Consider the following 19,759-nt stretch of genomic DNA (forward strand, 5'->3'; position numbering starts at 1 on the left):
CACATCAGGTATGTACAATAACTCTAAGATTCGCAAACCGTTGCGCGCGCGTCGCGGCACAGAACCTAGTTATCCGATGACGTCGCATATAGCATTGTCGATTCCCGTTAATCCGATACTCTGGGAACCGCAACATTTGGTCGAATTATCCGAAGGGTTAAATCAGCAAACGGCACAAAATGAACGAATTAAAATCAATTTTATTGCTTGAAGTTGTTTGTCGCCATCGACAGACTAACTTCAACACTGTATTACAATAGCTATACATGTCATCGTCTGTCAGTGACCCACAGAGCTCAACACTGTTGTCGGCGCAAACGAAATCCTGAAAAAGAGACGTCGCCCAGGCCACAGCGCAAGTTCTAATGACCACTGACAGGTTACTCCCGTCACCATCGTTGCCTAGGAAATCAGTAGCGCCGTCTGTCAAATTTCTTGTGCTTCCAAACTTTTAGTAACCGCTGCGCACTCGACGGTGCGCCGGTTGTGGTCGAATTAACCAATGCGGCGTGCTTTCGCGTTCGAACTAAACGAGCTTTCCGTCTATAGCCAATGTATGGCTTCTTGCCGGGACCTTTCGGCATGTCTGAATTAAGCGAAAAGTCGAATTAACCGAGATCTAATTAACGAAGGTCGATTGTACATCCAAACAAATGGCCCGACCCAGATAGTCGTGTGCAAGCATACTATAGGTTCGGCTCGATATTTACCGTGCCTTATCCCATTATCTGCTTGGGCAAATTGCGCATCGAGCGTGACGTCACTACTGTTCGGCGGAGCAGCAGCCAGTGTCAGTGCAAGCTACGCAGGGCGAAAGATATTGCTGTCTGTATTGAGTGACGTGTGCAGATGAGGACACGTGCGGCGCAGCTAACGTGATTGCAACAAGCTCCATCTGCACAAGGCTGGTCAGAATGCGAGATCAATACCCGGAAGCAGGCTTTCAAAGCAGCAATCAGCGAAGAAGAAGCGGGCAGTCAGCGTACATACGCCTCTGGTTTCTGCCTGCGGCCTAAATTACACGCTTTATTACGATGGCAATTATACGGACACATCCTGTCGCACTCGCGGCGTCGGAGTCATGTTCCAGCTTCGGGAAGCAAAAGTAAGAGAATAGAAAAATGCGCTCACGCCGTGCCGTGAGACCCGCGCCTCCAACAACTCTTCCCCCCCCCCCCCCCCCCCCCCCCCTGTTTCTGGCCACCCGAAGACTGTCTACAGCGTCCTTGAACACTGAACGTAGAGCAAACGCCACATAGAGCAGTTGAAACGTCGGAAAGACCGCCGCCCTTGAGTTACTGTATGTGGCTCCCCTTGCGCCCTAAGGGGAGCCATACACAGTAACGCTAAGCTGCCCGTGCGATCAACGCCACAGCTCAACGTCTGAGGTGCCAAGAGGTGGCATTGCGAGAATGTAAGGCACAAAAAGAATAAATAAAAAAGGGCAACCCAGCTTTTGTTCGTGTGCTATTCCAATACCTTGCTAGATTCTGGGGTTTTACGTGCCAAAACCACGACCTGGTTGCGAGGTACGCCCTGATGGTGGACTCCGGAATAATTTTGACCACCTGAGGTTCCTTAACGTGCGCCAAATGCACGGTGCACGAAATACCTTGCTGTGCTGTCAACGAAATCACGATATCTCACAAGGCTCAGTATATCTGTTCACAAGCATACAGCTTTGTGAAAACAATATTCGGAAACAGGAGGCGTCCTACAACGCATAGTGTTTACAACACGACTCGACAGGTTTCTGAAAAAGGGAGAGAGAGAGAGAATGAAGAAAACGGCAGGAACTCCACTGAAGTTGTCTAAGTATACGTAAGCATTGTGCCTCTTGCTCAATTCCAAGCAGCCCGGTGCCCTTATCAATCTTATCAAACTTGATCCGACCAGTATAAACCCTTATCAACCTTATCGGTCATTATCCAGCATATTGGACTAGATCCGACCCTTATCAGCGTTATTGGTTGTTATCAACCTTATCGCAATTGATTCAATCGTTATCAACTCTTATCTGTCCTTATCAACCTTATCGGACATGATCCGACCATTATGAACCCTTATCCTTATCAACAGGAAGATAAAGACAACATAGAGGTAATGAATGAAACCGTAACTAGGTTGATCTCAGAAGCAGCAATTGAAGTGGGAGGTAAGGCACCAAGGCAACCAGTAGGTAAGCTCTCCCAAGAAACAAAGGACCTAATAAAGAAACAACAAAACATGAAAATGTCAAACTCAAAAGATCAGATAGAATTCGCTGAACTGTCAAAACTGATCAACAAGACGAAAGTAAGGGATATTCGAAATTATAACGTGGGGAAGATTGAGGAAGCCGTAAAATACGGACGCAGCATTAAATCAGTAAGAAGAAAGCTTGGCATAGGACAAGGCAAGATGTATGCACTGAAAGATAAGCATGGTAATATCATCAGCAATTTCGATTACATAGTAAAAGCAGCGGAAGAATTCTATACTGACCTGTACAGTGCCCAAAACAGCCAAGCTACATTCATTCGAAATAGTAATGAAACGGATACAGAGGTTCTTTCTATAACTAGCGATGAAGTTAGAAGGGCCTTGAAAGACATGACCAGGGGAAAAGCTGCTGGAGAAGATGGAATAACAGTAGATTTAATCAAAGATGGAGGAGATATCATGCTTGAAAAGCTTGCGGCCCTTTATACGCAATGCCTCACAACTTCAAGTGTACCAGAGAGCTGGAAGAACGCCAACACTATACTAATCCATGAGAAGGGAGACGTTAAAGAGTTGAAGAATTATGGACCCATTAGCTTGCTTTCAGTATTGTATAAAATATTCACCAAGATAATTTCCAATAGTATCAGGGCAACACCAATAGTATCAGGGCACACGAGCTCCGCGTCGCCGAGACCACGGAGAGAGAATAACTCAGGAGCACGGGCCGAGACGCGGAGAAACACTTTGCCTGGTGAGTTTACCTGCCGAGCCACCGCCAGAGGCATCGGCTTCAGTGACGGACACCGGGCGCGTTCGGAGCGAACGCGGGGAAACGCGGTCGGCGTCGGCAGCAGCTCTGCGCGTTCCACTACTTAAGAGATCTGCCCCACAGCGCATCCACTTGCTCTGGACTCCTGGCCATGCCTCACTGCCGGGTAATGACCGCGCACACGCGGTCGCTCGAGAAATTACCCTCCGAGCTGCCCGGCATGACGAGGATCGGAGTCCAGATCAGGCGGGCTCCCCACTCACATACAGACACGTATTAAAATACTATACACGAGCTAGACCAACACCTCCTTTATAAGAGGCTATGGCTAGACCATAGCCTCCTATATTTTTTATATAGGAGGCTATGGCTAGACACACCATGGGTTCGCCGCCGCTGTCGTTCTCGCGAAAGGAAGAGGTGGCACTCCGCCAACTCCAAACAAACACATTTCCCAATCTCCTCTCCCTGCATAAATTTTACCCTGACCGCTACGCAGACTCTTGCCCTGGCTGTAGAAGCTCCCCCACGGCGTTCCATGACACGGTGGAGTGCACCGCAAAATTATTCCCTCCCCTGTCAGTCATCCTGCACCCCTTCCGCACCAACGAGCTGTGGGAGGATGCCCTCCGCGACGGGCCTCCCGAGGTCCGCCGGGCCCTAGTTCAACGGGCCCGTGCTGTCGCTGAGATCGTTCTAGGGACCCCGGACTAGGGGTCCCTCCCACAATCTTACTACCTTTTCTTTTTGTAATAAAATGTTTACTCTCTCTCTCCTAATTAAGAGAAGTGAAATTCTACGCTGGAATGATGTGCGGCAACGGAGTCAATGTGGAAGAAGACGACGACGAACGCGGGAGCAATGCCACAAGCGCGTTCGCGCGGTTGCGCCGAGGTACGCCTACGTGCCAGATGTGGAAGAAAACGACGAGCAAGAACATTTTTAGAAGAACGAGACTTATTTCTAGATTGCGGCTCACGTTGTCTTAGCTGTAAGAAACCGGAGAGACTATTGATCATGGTTTTCTTCACTGCTGGGAGGGGGTATATTTTTGCGACATGCTTCAGCGAACGCTAAAGAAGGACTTTCCACTAGACCCTTATAAGATTCTTGAACATTTGCAGTGAAGACGGAGTGCCGTACGACTTGGTAATGCTGACAGGCCTGCATTGTCTATGGCACGCCCGCATGGCGGGGTTTCACTGTTACCCGGGCGCGCGACCAGCTGTTATTCCACGAGTGCATGACACTTGCTGTAGAAATGCAAACACAGCAAGAGTGTGTTCCTGAGTGGCTGTCGAGGGCATGCAGAGCCCCTGACAGCGCTCACAGAATTGTAAACGACAATGCCAGCCCAGCTGGACTGACAGTTCAAATTGTAAAATGTATTGTATACTGTTTGTTGTACAATTTTCGGTACCTCTTTTTTGTTAACGTGTGTTTCACTGTGACCGGCAATAAAAAAAAAAAGGGGGGGGGGGGGGGGGACGAAACGAAAGTGTGTAACTCAGTGGGTAAGACACTCAGCTTCGGAGCATGGGGTTGTACGTTCGACGCTCACCACCGCGAACGTTTTAACAGCGAAGCTGTTTAGGCCAGCCGTAATTTGTGGTGCGTAGCAAGAAACTAGCAAGGAAGAAAATAAAATTTCTTGCCGAGGCGGGATTCGAGCCCGCGTACCCCCGGTCCCAAAGCGAGCGTCGTAACCACTAGGCTATACTAGGGAAAGCAGCGTTGCATGTAGGCTCCTCAGGCTATATACAGCCACGCCTGCAGTGCATGCATTTGTGCGAACCATATGATTGCGTTCGAACGTCGTCGTCTTCGTCCACAGCTGGCGCGTTCGTACGCTCGTGCTCTGCGAGGTGAAGAGGTTTTGCGCGCTATGAGAGCGAGAGAGAGGGGCATTCGCGGAGCGGGTCCCCTGGAACGCGGTTAAAAATTAAATTAAATTATGGGGTTGTATACGTACCAAAACCACGATCTGATTATGAGGCACGCCGTAGTGGGGGACATCCGGAAATTTGGACGCGGTGTCGGCATTGGAACGCGGTGTCGGTGTTGCAAGCTGTGCTATGCAACGCGCAGTGACGGCCTTAAGTCTGAGACGCGCGAAAAGAAATTAGCATCATCATGAGTAACAAGATGATAAGTTCGCACGCACTTCCGGAAAGTGCTGGGCTATGATCGCCCAGCCTTGATGTTTCAATCGTTGCGCGGCCGAGTGCAAGGCTAAGCGCTTTTTCCTTTCTAATTTATGATGTATTTTTAATACATTTCTTTATAGCGATTCGTCTTACACGACAGACGGACGGACGGGTTTTCCGCGTCGGGTAGGCGTAGCAATGCTTGCGCATTAAAAAAAACTGACCAGTACATTTTTTCGTTGCTCCTTCACTAAACGCTTTGCCTCGAACAATAATCGCTAGAGGAAAACGCCCGAACGTGTTCACGAGCTACGCATTATTATTTTTTTCGAGAATATTCACGCCACTATAGAGCTAGTCGTAATTACCCGAATTATGCTAATAAGCACGTGCGCGCACGTAGCTCAACGAGAGAACGCGTTTTCTTTTGTCGACACCAAACCAATCTTGACTACAGCGCCGCCGCCCTTTCATGACGTAACGCTCTGCACCTCTCCAAGGATAGAACCAATGAGGAACCGTTATACGTGCGACCGGCCTTGCGAATCCGTTAAACGATACATCCTGTGTGTATATATAGCCATATCTACACAAGACACATCGCTGAAACGCCGCAGCAAACCCCAATATTGCGGCTGTGGTCTTTTATAGAGACAATACAACGTCCCTGCTTGCTCTTCACATGTAAGGCATGCCCGCCCCCTAATAATGGCAGGATGATTGTTGTACTTACTTGTGCATACGTTCGGGACTGGCATAATTGATGATCATGTAAACGAGGGTGGCTTGCGCAACGAGGTGAAGAATTTGGCTGGAAATAGCAAAAGAGACGCAGTGTATAAGACGCGCGCATTCGAGAGTTGATTCTTCCGCACGCTGCCGCATGAATCATGCACACTAGCGCTGGCAAGAGAAAAAGAAAAGAAAAAGAAACAAGGAAAGAGAAAGGAACCGGGCGCACACACTTGCATTGCACATACATGTGACCTTCGTGTGCGCAATTATGTAACACGTGCAGCGCATAGGAGGAAGTGTTCACGACAGGCCTTGAAACAACGGTCGCTGAAGCACGGTTTAAAAGAAATTCACAGAAAACACTAATTTTGAACAATTAAATATGTTAACCATGTCTTGGCAGGAATTTGCCTGCGCGTTACTTAGCATTCGTGCATGTTTTCATATACGTCGCCGAGGCGCGGAGACACACTTTGCCTGGTGAGTTTACCTCACGAGGCAATATATATATATATATATATATATATATATATATATATATATATATATATATATATATATATATATATCATAAGAAGCCCACAAACAATGATACCAAGGACAACATAGGGCAAATCACTTGTACTTACTAATTGAATTAAAGAAATGATAAATTAATGAAAATGAAAATGGATGAAAAAACAACTTTCCATTAATTTATCATTTCTCTAATTCAATTAGTAAGTACAAGTGATTTGCCCTATGTTGTCCTTGGTATCATTGTTTGTTGGCTTCTTATGATATAATTAATAAAAATCGGGCCCCTCGGTTCCCTTTCTTCTCGTTCATTACATAACGAGGGCTCGAATCCGGCAACATTGATGCCTTCAGGTAGCATATGTGGGTTTATTGACCAGTTGCTATCACCCAAACAGACATGGATGGTTCTTCATAGCTCGTGTGGTACCTTTAGTACCAGTCGCGCGGCAATTTTGCGTGTATTCCCGGGCTTCTTCCACGCCAGGAAAAACACTTTTATGTAGCACGTATTGAGCAACAGGAAGCTGTATCGGGAGTTTTTCATGTTGCCCTACAATTTTCTCGTTGACAATTTTCATCTAATTACAATATTTGAGAAGTTGATTAATCAATTAAGACTAATTATGTAATCAGGCGGAATGCAAAACTAATCTAAGTAGCTCCAAGCGACGGCAAACAACATTACCTTGGTTATGTCCAGCTAAGTGGCATTTGTTGCATTATTTTAAATCTTGGTACATGATAGTTGGGACACCCTGTATAGAGACCTGCCGCCATATTCGACGCGGCGGTAGGCATACTCATGCCCCCATGATCAAGGTGACATAAAGAAAGCGAGGAGATTCATCGATGTCAGGAAACCACCATAAAATTTATTTTTCATCACAAGACTCCTTAAAAAAAAGAAAAAAAAAACCGACGATGACAACGACATAATAAGAACAGGCAGCATGACCCTACCCCCATCCAAAGAAAGTTCAATGATTATAACGTCTTGACTATTGAAGCGATAGCTTTCTTTGCGGTTTGTCAGTTAATTTATGGTCGGTGATGGCCAACTTGGGACACTATAGATGTCCCTATATTTGCCACTAGAAATAAAATAACAATGTCGGATGGACTGTTTCGAACCCTGGCTCCCCGGCACAGAAGCTCGGTACTTTAACCATTAGCTGCTTGAAAAGGCGAAACTCGTGCAAGGCAGCGCTTGAGGCGATTGGGGAGCCAGGCGCGTCGCATAGCAACAGTTTAGTTATAAAAAGTGAGCGTGCGCCTCTTCTAGCTGACAATGAAGAAACAAGTTCGTCCCCGACATTTGCTGCACGTCTTTCGTCACATGTTGTGGCGCTGTGGCGCGTTTATACAAAGTCAAGCACGTCGTGTCTCCTGTTATTGAACGCGTTTTAATACTGCATAAAAGTACCGCTTACTGTGGCCGTGCAGAAGCGTCGCACAGAAACAACGTTAGACACGTCAAGGAGAAACAATTATTTTAAAAAACTGAGCGCACGCATCTTATAGCTGACGACGAAGAAAGTGATACGTTACGGGACGCGTTCCAACGCGTCACGATACCCGTTACAACCGGTTCCACCAATGAGATAGATACGGATTTTAACGGGTATACCAGCGGTTATCTGTAGTGGGCTTTCTCTCAGTCCTCTGCTATGGGTCGTCCGAAGAAGGACTCTTCCGAGGATCTGGTTGAACGTAAACGGCGCCGTGTGGAGGCCGAATGTATTGGATATGCCGCCAAAATGAGAAAGAGAAGAGGAAGGGAAGGAAATCTGTGCCATCGCCGGAGACAGTGGCAGTGATGAAGAAGAAGATGAAGAACGGCCATATCAATAGGGCCGCAGTGAAGAGATATCAAAGGAAAATCACACGGAAGAAAGAAGGTATGCACATTTAATGATAACTGTTGCGAAAAACAATTAAGATGCAAGCATATAAATGTGTAATACGTATACCTGGTGTGCTGTTTTTTTTTTCTTTTTAAGACAACACAGAATGTTAAAAAAGTCGCCTGTGGAATATGACACCAGTTTCGGAATATTCATTCTCAACGTGTGCGACAAAATGCACCTCACTGCATAAAACGGCGGTTTGTTAAAAAAAAAAAAAAAGTAAGTGGAACAATAGTGCATCTTTACTGCAAGTTTCATGGAGCATATCTCGAAACTCGTGCGATCCTTAGAATTCGTTCTAAGTGGACATGTCTTGCAAACTGACCGACTATACAATTGGTAAATTGAAATATGTGCCCGGAAGTAAATAATTAAGAAGGGTATTAGTCGATTATGCATTATATTTCTCGTGCATGTAATGTCCGCCGCTTCGAGTAAACCACCCGAATGACAACAATTACGCTATCTGCCACAGGCATTTTTTTTAAATTCTGTACGGTCCAAAAAAATTACGCGGAAACTCCTCTGGGAGTTGTCTAAGTATATGCGTAAGCATTGTGCCACTTGCTCATCTCCACGCAGCCCGGTGTCATTATCAATGTTATGAAACTTGATCCGACCAGTACAAAGGACAGCGCTGCGGCGACACGAACTGCTGCGTATGGCGGCGCAAGGTGAATTGATGACGTTCCGATCATTATAAGCCGTTATCGCTCCTTAGCGCATTATCCATCCGCGTCGAACCATTACAAACCGTAATCAACCGCACTCCGGCGGCGGCTGCGCCGGGACGGGTTTGGCGCTGAGCCGTGCTCCCTCAAGGGCTGATGATGATGATGATAAGTGGTTCTTGAGGGAAAGGGAAAGGTTGGCGCTATCTTCTGCAGCCTTTGAGGGAGCACGGCTCAGCGCCAAGAAGATAGCGCCAACATTTCCCTTTCCACACGAACCACTTACTACTACTGCGCCGGGCGCGGCCGCGAGGGCAGTAGTATCTTGAAAGCAATCTGCGATGGCGACAGAGAGCGCCGACTACTGACATTCTCGTGTGCTCTGCGTTCTCGCCGCGGAGTTTGCGTTAAAACGAGAGGGCAGCACAGAGGTGAATTCGGTCGCTGCCGCGGGCGCTATCTTGAAAGTGGTCGTCTTGCGGGACGAACGGATGGACGGTTTGTCTCGTTGGGTAAGCGTAGAAATGCTTGCGCATATTAGAGACATTTAGTATTGCGAAAAATTCTTGCGTTAGCGTTAGCGTGTTATGCACGCTAAATCTTTGCGGAACGCTGTTCGATAGAGTTTTAGTATAGCGTAAGACAACGATGCGTCGCTAAGCTCCAAACCATCTAGCTGCGAGTAGTCAAAGCAGCAAACTGAGCAGCTCGACAACCAAACTAGCCGTGCGGATCCACGCCAAGCCTTAAAATGAGCCTGCATGTCAAGCGCTCGGGCCGAGGGTGCCACCATGTTTGCAACGCTAAATACTTAGCGAGCGTTTAGCGTCTCCGCTATATTTGAAAAATAGCGGACGCACGCTACCCGCAAAACTGAAATAGCGTTCTGAGCATGCGCAGTCTGACCCCGCTATTTTATTGCGTTTAGCGTGGTGCCATTTCCGCAATACTAAAGCTGTCTATTATTTCAGAGAGATCACCAGCCCTTCCCCTGTCGAAAAGCGAATCTTGTCGTGTGTGTATCTGACCTTTGTGGTGATTTTCTTTCTTTCTCTCTCTCTTTCTCTCTATCTATTTTTCTTTCTTTCTCTCTCTATCTGTCTTCCATTCTCTCTCTCTCTTTCTATATATCTTTCTTCCTCTCTCTTTCTTTGTTTCTCTGACCTTCGTGGTGATTTCCTTTCATTCTCTCTCTCTCTCTATTTCTCTCTTTCTATATATATTTCTCCCTTTCTCTCTTTCTTTGTTTCTCTGACCTTCGTGGTGATTTTCTTTCTTTCTTTCTCTCTCTTCCTTTCTTTCTCTCTTTATTTCTTTCTATATATCTTTCTTCCTCTCTCTTTCTTTGTTTCTATGACCTTCGTGGTGATTTTCTTTCTCTCTCTCTCGGTCTTTCTCTCCCTCTCTCCTGCTCACTATTTTTTTAACACGAAAGTGTTTTATGCCGGGGTCCACCAAGACTTCACTGACGTATTTCCGTCACGGAAATACGTCATAGAACATAATACAAAGAAAGAAACCAGAAGAAAAAGTTCCACAAACATGCAAAATTTGGGAATCGAACCCACGACCTCTCGGTCCGCGACGATAGATCGCCGAGCGTTTAACCCATTGCGCCACAACGCATTTGCAGAGAGCTACACAGACGCGCCTTATATATCTAACACTCCTCCGTGTACCCGCGCTCTTGTTCGGGGCGGTGCCGCCGCCTACGAGCAGAAAAGAGAAGTACTGCATTATGACACTAACGCGCACCGACAGTGAACGCTTCGGTGGTCTCACCACTACGACGTCTCGATGCCAGCATTCGAAGGGACGCTGGCATCAAGAAGCACTACCAACGCCACCTAGGTGGCGTTGGTAGTGGCGTTCACCGTACTCAGCACAGCGGAGCGTGGCCTTGCAATTAGCTCTGAAAATGTTTCTGAAGTTGATCGCGGAGGCTGCAATTACGACGCGCTGTACGCGCTGATTTGACTCGGTGACGATTCAGTTACGTGCTTTGTCTTGCGCGTTGTATTAGTGTGTCAGTTACGTGCTTCGTTTTTCGCGTTGTGCTAGCGTGTGCAGCGTAGTGCAGCTACCATATGCACGACGGTTGCTCATGGTCATCGACGTTGGTAGTCGTGATGGAGGAGACGTGCCACCAGGCGTCAGCGTGGGTGCATCAACGCCTAAGGGCGCTTTAGCCACAAAACACCAATAGACATTATATATCAATGTGCAATAAACATTACACTACTTCTGTGAAGACACGTTTCACTTTCGTGTTCTATACCGATTCCTATATAAGAGGGATCAACCACATGTTTTTTTTCTACCAATCGAGAACTTATCAAATGGTTCGTCAAACGAATCGGCAAACTGTACGTGAACACCCCCGCTCTGCCACGTGGACGATATAACCGGAAGGGGAAAAAATGCTCGCCCAACTATATGCGACACAACGCATGATGTGTGCACGCGTATACAGCCCCCTGCAAAAGGGCACGTGCGCCGTCCATCGACAGACCACCGAGAGCGAGCGCACCTGCGGGAATTCGATGACCCGTGAAACAAAGTAACAAACTATATCTGCACGAACTTTGCACGCTGCAGCTGCGCGAGAGCGCGCTGCGGGTGGGATGGAACGGGACTCGACACGTATGCATTCATAGGGCTGTAACTCTGGCAGATTTAACGCGATGGCGTTAAGAGCCCCGTGTCGCAAAAAAAAAAAAAAATCCGGTGTCGGCGTCCGGCGTGCGGCGCCCACCGTCTCGTGAGCGAAAAATCATTCCGAACCACGCATACCGAACTACGCAGGCCCTCCGCGTGGCGCAGGGGCGTTAGCGAACTAATAGAATTTCTCAAAGTCAAATGCGCCAGAAAAATCGTGAAGTACGACTTAACCACAGCCTACAGACCTGATAGCGTCGGATTGTAATTTGAATATACGCGAAAACGTTACGCGGAAACTCAAACACAAACCCCTTTTCCAGCGTTTCTACCATTCCAGCGTTTCTACCAAAAAAGAAAGCTGCAGTTGCCGGGAAGCGTGACAAGCCGTCAGGGATCTCAGAATGCTATCTCGTTCCACTCTTAAAGTCGAAGCTTAAGCGTCCTCCAAATTTTATTACGTGTGCGAATATTCGAAACTTTCGAATAAGGAATCTAATACACCCCTATTCGATTCGGTCCTCGAACCGTTTACTAGCTATTGGAAAACCCGAATATTTTTCGAAAGGTTTTCGAATATTTCACGTCGTCGACTGAACATGATCGAACATGAAACTGAAGCAAGAACACGATAACATTTATCCACTGCATCGTACCAGAAAACGCGTCGATCACGGAGCCGGGCTTTAGCGGTAAAACCACAATTAATCGATACAATGTTGTTCAGACATGGCATTACGCAGTAAGTATTGTTTGGATACTACATACGTATAGATGCAGCACATGTGTCGATTTTCCAAATTAATTCATTTAAGACCAAATCGATATTCGATTTGGTCTCAAAAAGTAATATTCACACGTCCCCTAATTGCTGATAAGGTGGAAGCTTGGGTGAGTTGGTGATTCAATAGCGAAATGTCTGCACAGCGCAAAAGACGAGGACTCAAGTGTTCTCCCTTCAGTCCTCGTCTTTTGCGCTGCGCAGACATGTCTCTAATTGTTATTATTGCTGTCTGTTGCCCGACAGAAACGGCACGTACCTACGAGAGGGGACTGGCCAGAAACAATTGTTGTTGTTGTTGTTGTTGTTGTATTGTTTTTCTCTTTCTTTGAAAACAAAGAAAAATACGGAACAAAATAATGAAGCCAGACAACACTGTGTGTAGTGCTTGTTGATATGTGCTTCTTTCTTTTTCTTCCATATTCGTGCCTTAGTAACTATATTTATTTGTGATTTCGAAATAGTCCGCTCTAAAGAAGCCTACCTTCCTATTCTTATACACTTATAGTAACAATTATATATATATATATATATATATATATATATATATATATATATATATATAAAGCACACCTTTTTGCGCAGTGGCGCTTGCCTTGCCGTCTTGCGCTAGTTCAATATATCGGCCCGCTTGAGAGGAACTAAACCAACTTGTCACGCTCGTGTCACCGCGCTGACACGATTTCCCAAAGAAGCTGATAACTATAAGCATGGGTGAGGGCTCTCTGCTTAGTCGTCAAGACGGCCGCAAAGTGTCCAAAGAGAGAAGGCATTCAAGGCAGAGAGTTGGGTATAAGTTGGCATTTAGACAGAGACATGTTCCAGCGCGTAAGAAAAATGAAAAGAGAGGCAGGGACTACCTATTCTGTCGTCATTTTGTCTCTGCACCTCTGTTCATTGTTCTTACGAGCTGGAACATACCTTTGCCAAAGAGGGGAGCCTGGCGGGTTTTTCTGTTCTGACTACATAAATATATACACTCCTACGAATTTACAACTGCACCCTTTTCTTCATACATTTTATAGGATATTAGGACTGCGGAAATATGCGTGCGTCTTGAAACCCTGTACGCCTGCGATTGTATACTACTCTCCGGACACGCCCTATAGCACGCGCCATTTCGGAACCATCGTAAAGAGAAGCGATCTGACCTTCAAATAGCCATAGCACCGTATTTCACCATGCAGAAGTAAAGCAAACGAAGCAAACGAAAAATGACAAACACTAGCATCGCGATTCGTTACTGCTGTCAAGCGGACACGGGAAGCGCTCCTATTGGCTGACGCAGGTTTGAATCACCGGCGCGTGTTTCACGCGCATTTCGACAGCGGCGAGCTGTGCGTTTCTTTGTCCCGTAGAAGTTGCTGGCTCACCTTAAGTTTCATTTTTGCGTCCAAAATGCAACATTGGTGAATGGCGGAATGGTCGTATCGGAGAAACAAAAATAAAAAGAGAGAAAGAACAGAGCAATCGCCTGATCTTTTATCTCCTCTCTTTTCTTTTTTCACCCGGCTCGTCTCTGTAGAAGTAGTGTTTCTAACTTTTATTATGCACGCCCCTACGCGTTACCTGTCGTAACTAGTTGAGATAGTTGCACAACGTGGAGCTATGCCCTGCAGCCTTCTCTTGGTACATTCTATGAAGATATGGACTCCGTAAGTACATGCGTCTTGACAACCTGTACGTCGTCGATTGTATTACTATGCTTCGGACACGCTCGCACGCTCTACGCCCGTACTGTGCATCGTCACTATCATGCGCGGATCCAGAAAGGTTGCCCTGCGCAGCGCCAGCGTACGGCACGTGAAAACTAATGAAGTCCTTCTTCCCAGCTGTTACTTTTCTTTCGCTCTAGACAGGCGAGAAAGGTTTCATGATTATTGAAGAGAACGCGCCAGCGCGTTAAAAAAAATGTTGCAGTGGCTTAGCTCGGCTATGCCAGGATATACGTAGCGTTAGCAAAGGTTCAGCTGATTATTCTTAGCTTATTCTTAAGATTATTCTTAAGATAAGATTATTCTTATGAGTCAAGCTTCTCCGTTCTTCTGCGCTGTTGAGCAGCATTTGCACTCTCCTTCTCCATGGCTATACCACACTGAGTCAGAAGCGCAGCGGCTCCAGCGCAGTGTCAGACGGCGACTGCACAGCGAGCGCGCGCCGGCGCCAGTGCGTCTACCACGGCTACGACGTCACTCCTCTGGAATGCGCAGACCGGCGCCGGTGATCCGCGCGCGGCGGCGGCGGAGTGCGCGAGAGGTGCCGGCTCCGGTGGCTCCGGTGCGCATGCCGTGTGACATCACTGACCCTTGCGCATGCGCAGCACGGCTCTTGATGTGCCGCGCGAAACGGGCTTGGCTAGGCTACAGTGAACTAGTTCACTGTAGCTAGGCCAGTGTAGCTAACGCTACAAAAAAAAAAAAAAAAAAAAAAAAAAAAAAAAACTCGCCCTAACGAAAGCTGGCACGGATGTCGGACTCGGCTAAAATGTTTTAAATCCTGCGTGACGCTGACTATACCCAGTTTGACGTCGACTATATTGGATCCACATGATGTAAATACTTTTTGCATTTTTGCATTAAGAAAAATATATTTGAGCGCGTTAATTGATATTGTATTTCCAGATTTTATTTTCAAATTATTTTGTATAACTTAAGCACGCAATTAGGTTGCGATATATTTGTTTTTTTTTTTTGCGCATGCTGTTGTTGTATACTGCTTCACAAGTTTGATTACATTTAAAAAAAGATAATTTGTATAACTTTAACACACATTTAGGATGTCAGAATTTTTTGCTGTACGTATGCTGTTGCTGTATATTGCTCTAATAATTTGAATATATTTGAATATAATTATAATAGACATTGTTACCATGATTTCTTCACAGTAATCAACGCTGTTGTAATTCCTGCTGTCAAACCTGTCGTTTGCGGGGACCGAGACTTATGTCAGGCGTTATGCTTTTAGTGTCAGTCTAACTTCGTTTGAATGAACGAGAAATAAATACAAATTTAAGCACTGGCCCTTCGCTATCGGAGCTCACACAGCCAGCCAGTATACTACAACGCTAAAATATTTGTGTTCCTTTTATATCCAGCCAGAACTGACATAAAGCTGCATTAATGCTGTCTCTGCGTAACTCAGGAAATCAGTCGTGTCGGGGCCAGCACAGAAGTAAATAGGCATGCTTGAATGTCCGCGCTTCTTGTTAAAAAAAAAAAAAAGAAGAAGTCTTGTTAGAACGCCTGACTAGGACGGCGAATAAAGTTATTATTATTGTTACTGACACTGTCTTCTCTTCTTCTGTCGATCATGCAGTGGTGACCAAGGGGGTTGTTGAAATAAGCGACCTCGATGCGCTTTCTGATCGCACTTTAAGTTTGTCCGTCCACTATAAGCGAGTAGCATCACGAGGCCCGCGCATGCTCAGTTTCGTCTGACGATTTGCAAAGATATTTCCGCACCCCACTTCTCTCCCCCAAAATGTTTACCTCCATCTGTCTCCCATTAGTTGAATACGTATCTGTAGTGCGGAATGGCACAAGCAATTCAAGTAGCATTTTAATCGAGCATGTGCGGAACAAGTTCCGAGTATATACATAAACATAGTTTTCTCCATGGTCCCACGCACCAACAACATTCCAAATGTGAATAATCATCCTAAACTTCCGTCGCTTAGCTGCAGACGTAGCCGTACCGACGTCCTCCTTTTATAGAAAATCATTCTTGGAATTATTGCACATACAGTTCTACTTGCTTCTGTTTCACTGCAGGTTACGTTCAAGAATACCAGGCAACATAGGCCCTTCCACGTTCCTGCTTCTTTCAGCCGACATTCGCCTCTCCACAGAATGCAAAGTCTATACAACTGTCATTCTCTCCATCTTGATGTCCTTCAAAACATGTCTTCTTTTTGTTCCCAGCTTCGGACTTTCTCGTGAGCATTCTTCCTAGCTGCGCTCCTCTCCTGCGTTCTCACAGTTTCTTTGTCCTTTCGTACATGTGTTCTCCTCTCCATTGTGTGTTATTGCTGTATTTTGGTCCATTATGTAGCTGTTTATCCAGTTCTCTTTTGTTTTTCGCTCTATTGTTTTTTATCCCATAACTTTTAGTCGGTTTGTTTTACATTTCTTGTTTTTGTTCTGTGCACAGCACCCAGACCCCAGTATTGTTCCTGGGCACATTAAATAAATAATTCATTGAATGATTGATTCAATTATTATTATTATTATTATTATTATTATTATTATTATTATTGTTGTTGTTGTTGTTGTTGTTGTTGTTGTTGTTGTTGTTGTTGTTGTTGTTGTTGTTGTTGTTGTTGTTGTTGTTGTTGTTGTTGTTGTTGTTGTTGTTGTTGTTGTTGTTGTTGTTGTTGTTGTTGTTGTTGTTGCTGCACATTTGTTTTTCGTTTTTAATGTATGCGTGTGCCAGCACTCAGACCTTAGGGTTGTTGCTGGGCACGTTAAATAAACGTGATTGATTGATTGACTGATTGATTATCATAAGCATCGTGCACTCATCACCATCACCAATCATCACGTCAACGAGAGGACGCCGGCGATGCCAAAGGACCACACCGTGGCGGTCATCTATATGCCACCTCCCAAGGGCCCCGCTACAGACTGCGCAAGCCCTACACGGACATCGACTGTGAAACTGCCTCCAAATGACTCACCGTGCACATTTGTCGAATGCGAGGTTTCCCTAAATTTTTGAAGATGAGAAAATTACTTGAGAAAAGGTTAAGGTCTATATGAATCCCACATTAGCGCACTTCAATTATATCGCAATCACAGAAATGCTCCCGAAGGTTTGCCCGTTTTCCTGAATCCGGCCGTTTCCAATATGTCGCAGAAAAACATGAAAAAAATGGCACGATGTTTTAGACAATGCATCAATGCAATTACTTGACATCGTCAATGCGCATGATAAGCGTTGCCAGTCAGGTGTTCCACACGAGGAAATGCGATTCATGAACAAGTATCGCCTTACCGAAAATGAAACGAACGATGTTGCTTGACCGTTTTGCAGTCAACAAGAGGAATATGACTTAGTTGCAGCAAAAGACAAGGAACTTCAACGGGATGGCATAAATGCGTACCCTCAATGTTGTTCATGGACTCGTTTCACCCTTTAACCCCAACGGTGACTTGGACAAACTCGGTAGTTGTTCGATCCGATGTAAAACATAAGAAGATGAGTACAACCTCTTAACTAAAGGCCTAATCTGTTGTCCAAGTAACGGAAATATAAACGAATTACAAATGTACAAGGATTTCGGTAACTTTTTCCGTCGTCGCTTCGAGAGTACTATCATGGAAAAACTCGAGCAATCGGACATGATACTCCGGATACCATCACTAAAGCATTTGGAACTTCCTACATAGCGCGATAGATCTCTCGACAGGTATACATAAAAGTAGTACAACGAGACATCATATCCGACGTTTCAGAAAGAAAGGTGTTTTCGAATAAATATCTCCAAGAAAGAGATGAACGCCCTAAAAGCTCAAGGCTCTCGAACAGACGTAATCATAAAGCTCGCAAACAAAGGGGAAGCAATTGTTGTCATGAACACCACCGACAAAATGAATGAGGCGCTAAGGCCCGCTGAATGATCAATCATTCGACAAATTACTACCCGCAGACCCAACTCCGGAGTACAAAACGTTAATATGCGACACCCTCATTGATTTAGCCAGACAACAAAGAATTAGTGAAAATACAGCAAAAGCGCTCGTTCCTCTAAGCCCGATTGCAGGAAGACTATCTTTCGCCCAAAATTCACAAAGCTAAACAATCCTTGCAGGCGCATAATTTCAGAAATCGGTACCGTAACCGAGGAAATTTCTTGCTACGTCGACAACCTAATAAGGAAAATTCCACCCACCCTTCCCTCATATATATCAAACACACTACGAGTTTTCTGTCTGATATAGCGGATGTTGTGGTCCCCGACGGCAGCCTTTTAGTCACCTCAGACGACTCTTGCCCATACACTAACATACCTAACACGAACGGCATGCGGTCAGTTACATAAATACACCAGAAAGTGGATGGGAAAAAAGCGCCGTGGTAGCTTAACTGGTAAGAGCACCGTACGCGCAATGCGAAGGCGTGGGATCGTTCCCCACCTGCAGCCAATTTTTTTATTGCGATAGCAATTATATGGACACTTCAACCGGATTTCTGCCGTCGCCGTCGCCGTCGCCGTGAGGTTCCGTATAGATTCCAAGGGCGATAAAATCGTCGCCGCGCGCCGTATGCGCGAGCGAAAGCGCGCGGGGGACGCGCGCTATCACGGAGGGCGAACGCACGGCGGAAAGCAAACGCGACCGTCCCGCGAAAGGCCGTTGGGGTATGGGAGGCGGGGCGGCGCTGTGCTCCAGCGCCAAAGGCGTATCTTCACTCAATCTCCCACGCGAAAGCAAGAAACGGGAAGAGGGAGGGAGGGGGGGGGGGGCAGCTTCTCCTCTGCCAACAACCTCTCTGCCCGGCGGTCGCCCGCACCGTCTCTTATCTCCACACGGCTCTGACCTTTGTATGGGCTGTGCATTTGCCGCTCAGTTTCCGTTGAAGCGATAGACCGCGCGAACTTGCGCTTGCTGCCAGCGTTTTGACAGTCGTCGGCTGCGGTCATTCAGTGTGATCTATTCATGTTTGCTTGTGCGCGCTGACACCACGATTGTTAATTCAGTTAGTAAGCCAATGTGTCCAAGTTTATGCAGCCGATAAAACTACTATCCCTACTCCGAATAGCGCTCTACTAATTTGCTATCGCAATCTATGCTTAGCCTTTCGGGCGAAACTGCGACTTTTTTTTCATCCACTTTCATTTCCACATATTTATCATTTCTTTAATTCAATTAAGGACTACAAATGATTTCCCCTATGGTGGCATTGTCTGATGGATTCTTCTGATTTGATTCTTATGATTCTATTTACGGGGTGTTCCAGCGAACACTTTCAACAATTTTTCAATGTTGCCCGTGGCAGATAGCACAATTATAGTTATGAGCTGGTCTACTCGAAGAGGCGGACATTACTTGCACAAATAATTAAATTGCATAACCGACTAATTAACAAAAATTTCCTAATTAAGTTTTTAACTAATTACCGTATGGCCCATATTGCAATTTCCAAATTCTAGCCGTGGAGTTCGCAAGGCGGATCCACTTGGAACGAATTCTCAGGATGACACCAGTTTGGAGATATTAATTCCCGAACTTTGCGGAGAAATGCATTGTCGTTCCAGTTACTTTTGGGCTTCAATGCGTAAAACGACGTTTTGTCAAATATAATTAGATGAAAAGTGTCAATCATAAAATTGTAGAGCAACATAAAAAACTCCCGACACAGCTTTCTGT

At 45.9% G+C, this 19,759-nt stretch overlaps 1 protein-coding gene across 1 annotated transcript in view; it reads right to left on the reverse strand.

The window, feature by feature from the left end:
• Window positions 1–19,759, reverse strand: part of LOC119450351 (lysophospholipid acyltransferase 6) — an 88,184-nt gene that overhangs the window by 58,039 nt on the left and 10,386 nt on the right. The window contains exon 3 of the mRNA XM_037713785.2: window positions 5,855–5,932. Coding sequence (XP_037569713.1) covers window positions 5,855–5,932 — 78 coding nt within the window. The remainder of the gene's footprint in view (window positions 1–5,854; window positions 5,933–19,759) is intronic.

Source organism: Dermacentor silvarum, chromosome 4 (assembly GCF_013339745.2).
Source record: "Dermacentor silvarum isolate Dsil-2018 chromosome 4, BIME_Dsil_1.4, whole genome shotgun sequence".
In the NCBI taxonomy this organism is placed as follows: domain Eukaryota; kingdom Metazoa; phylum Arthropoda; class Arachnida; order Ixodida; family Ixodidae; genus Dermacentor; species Dermacentor silvarum.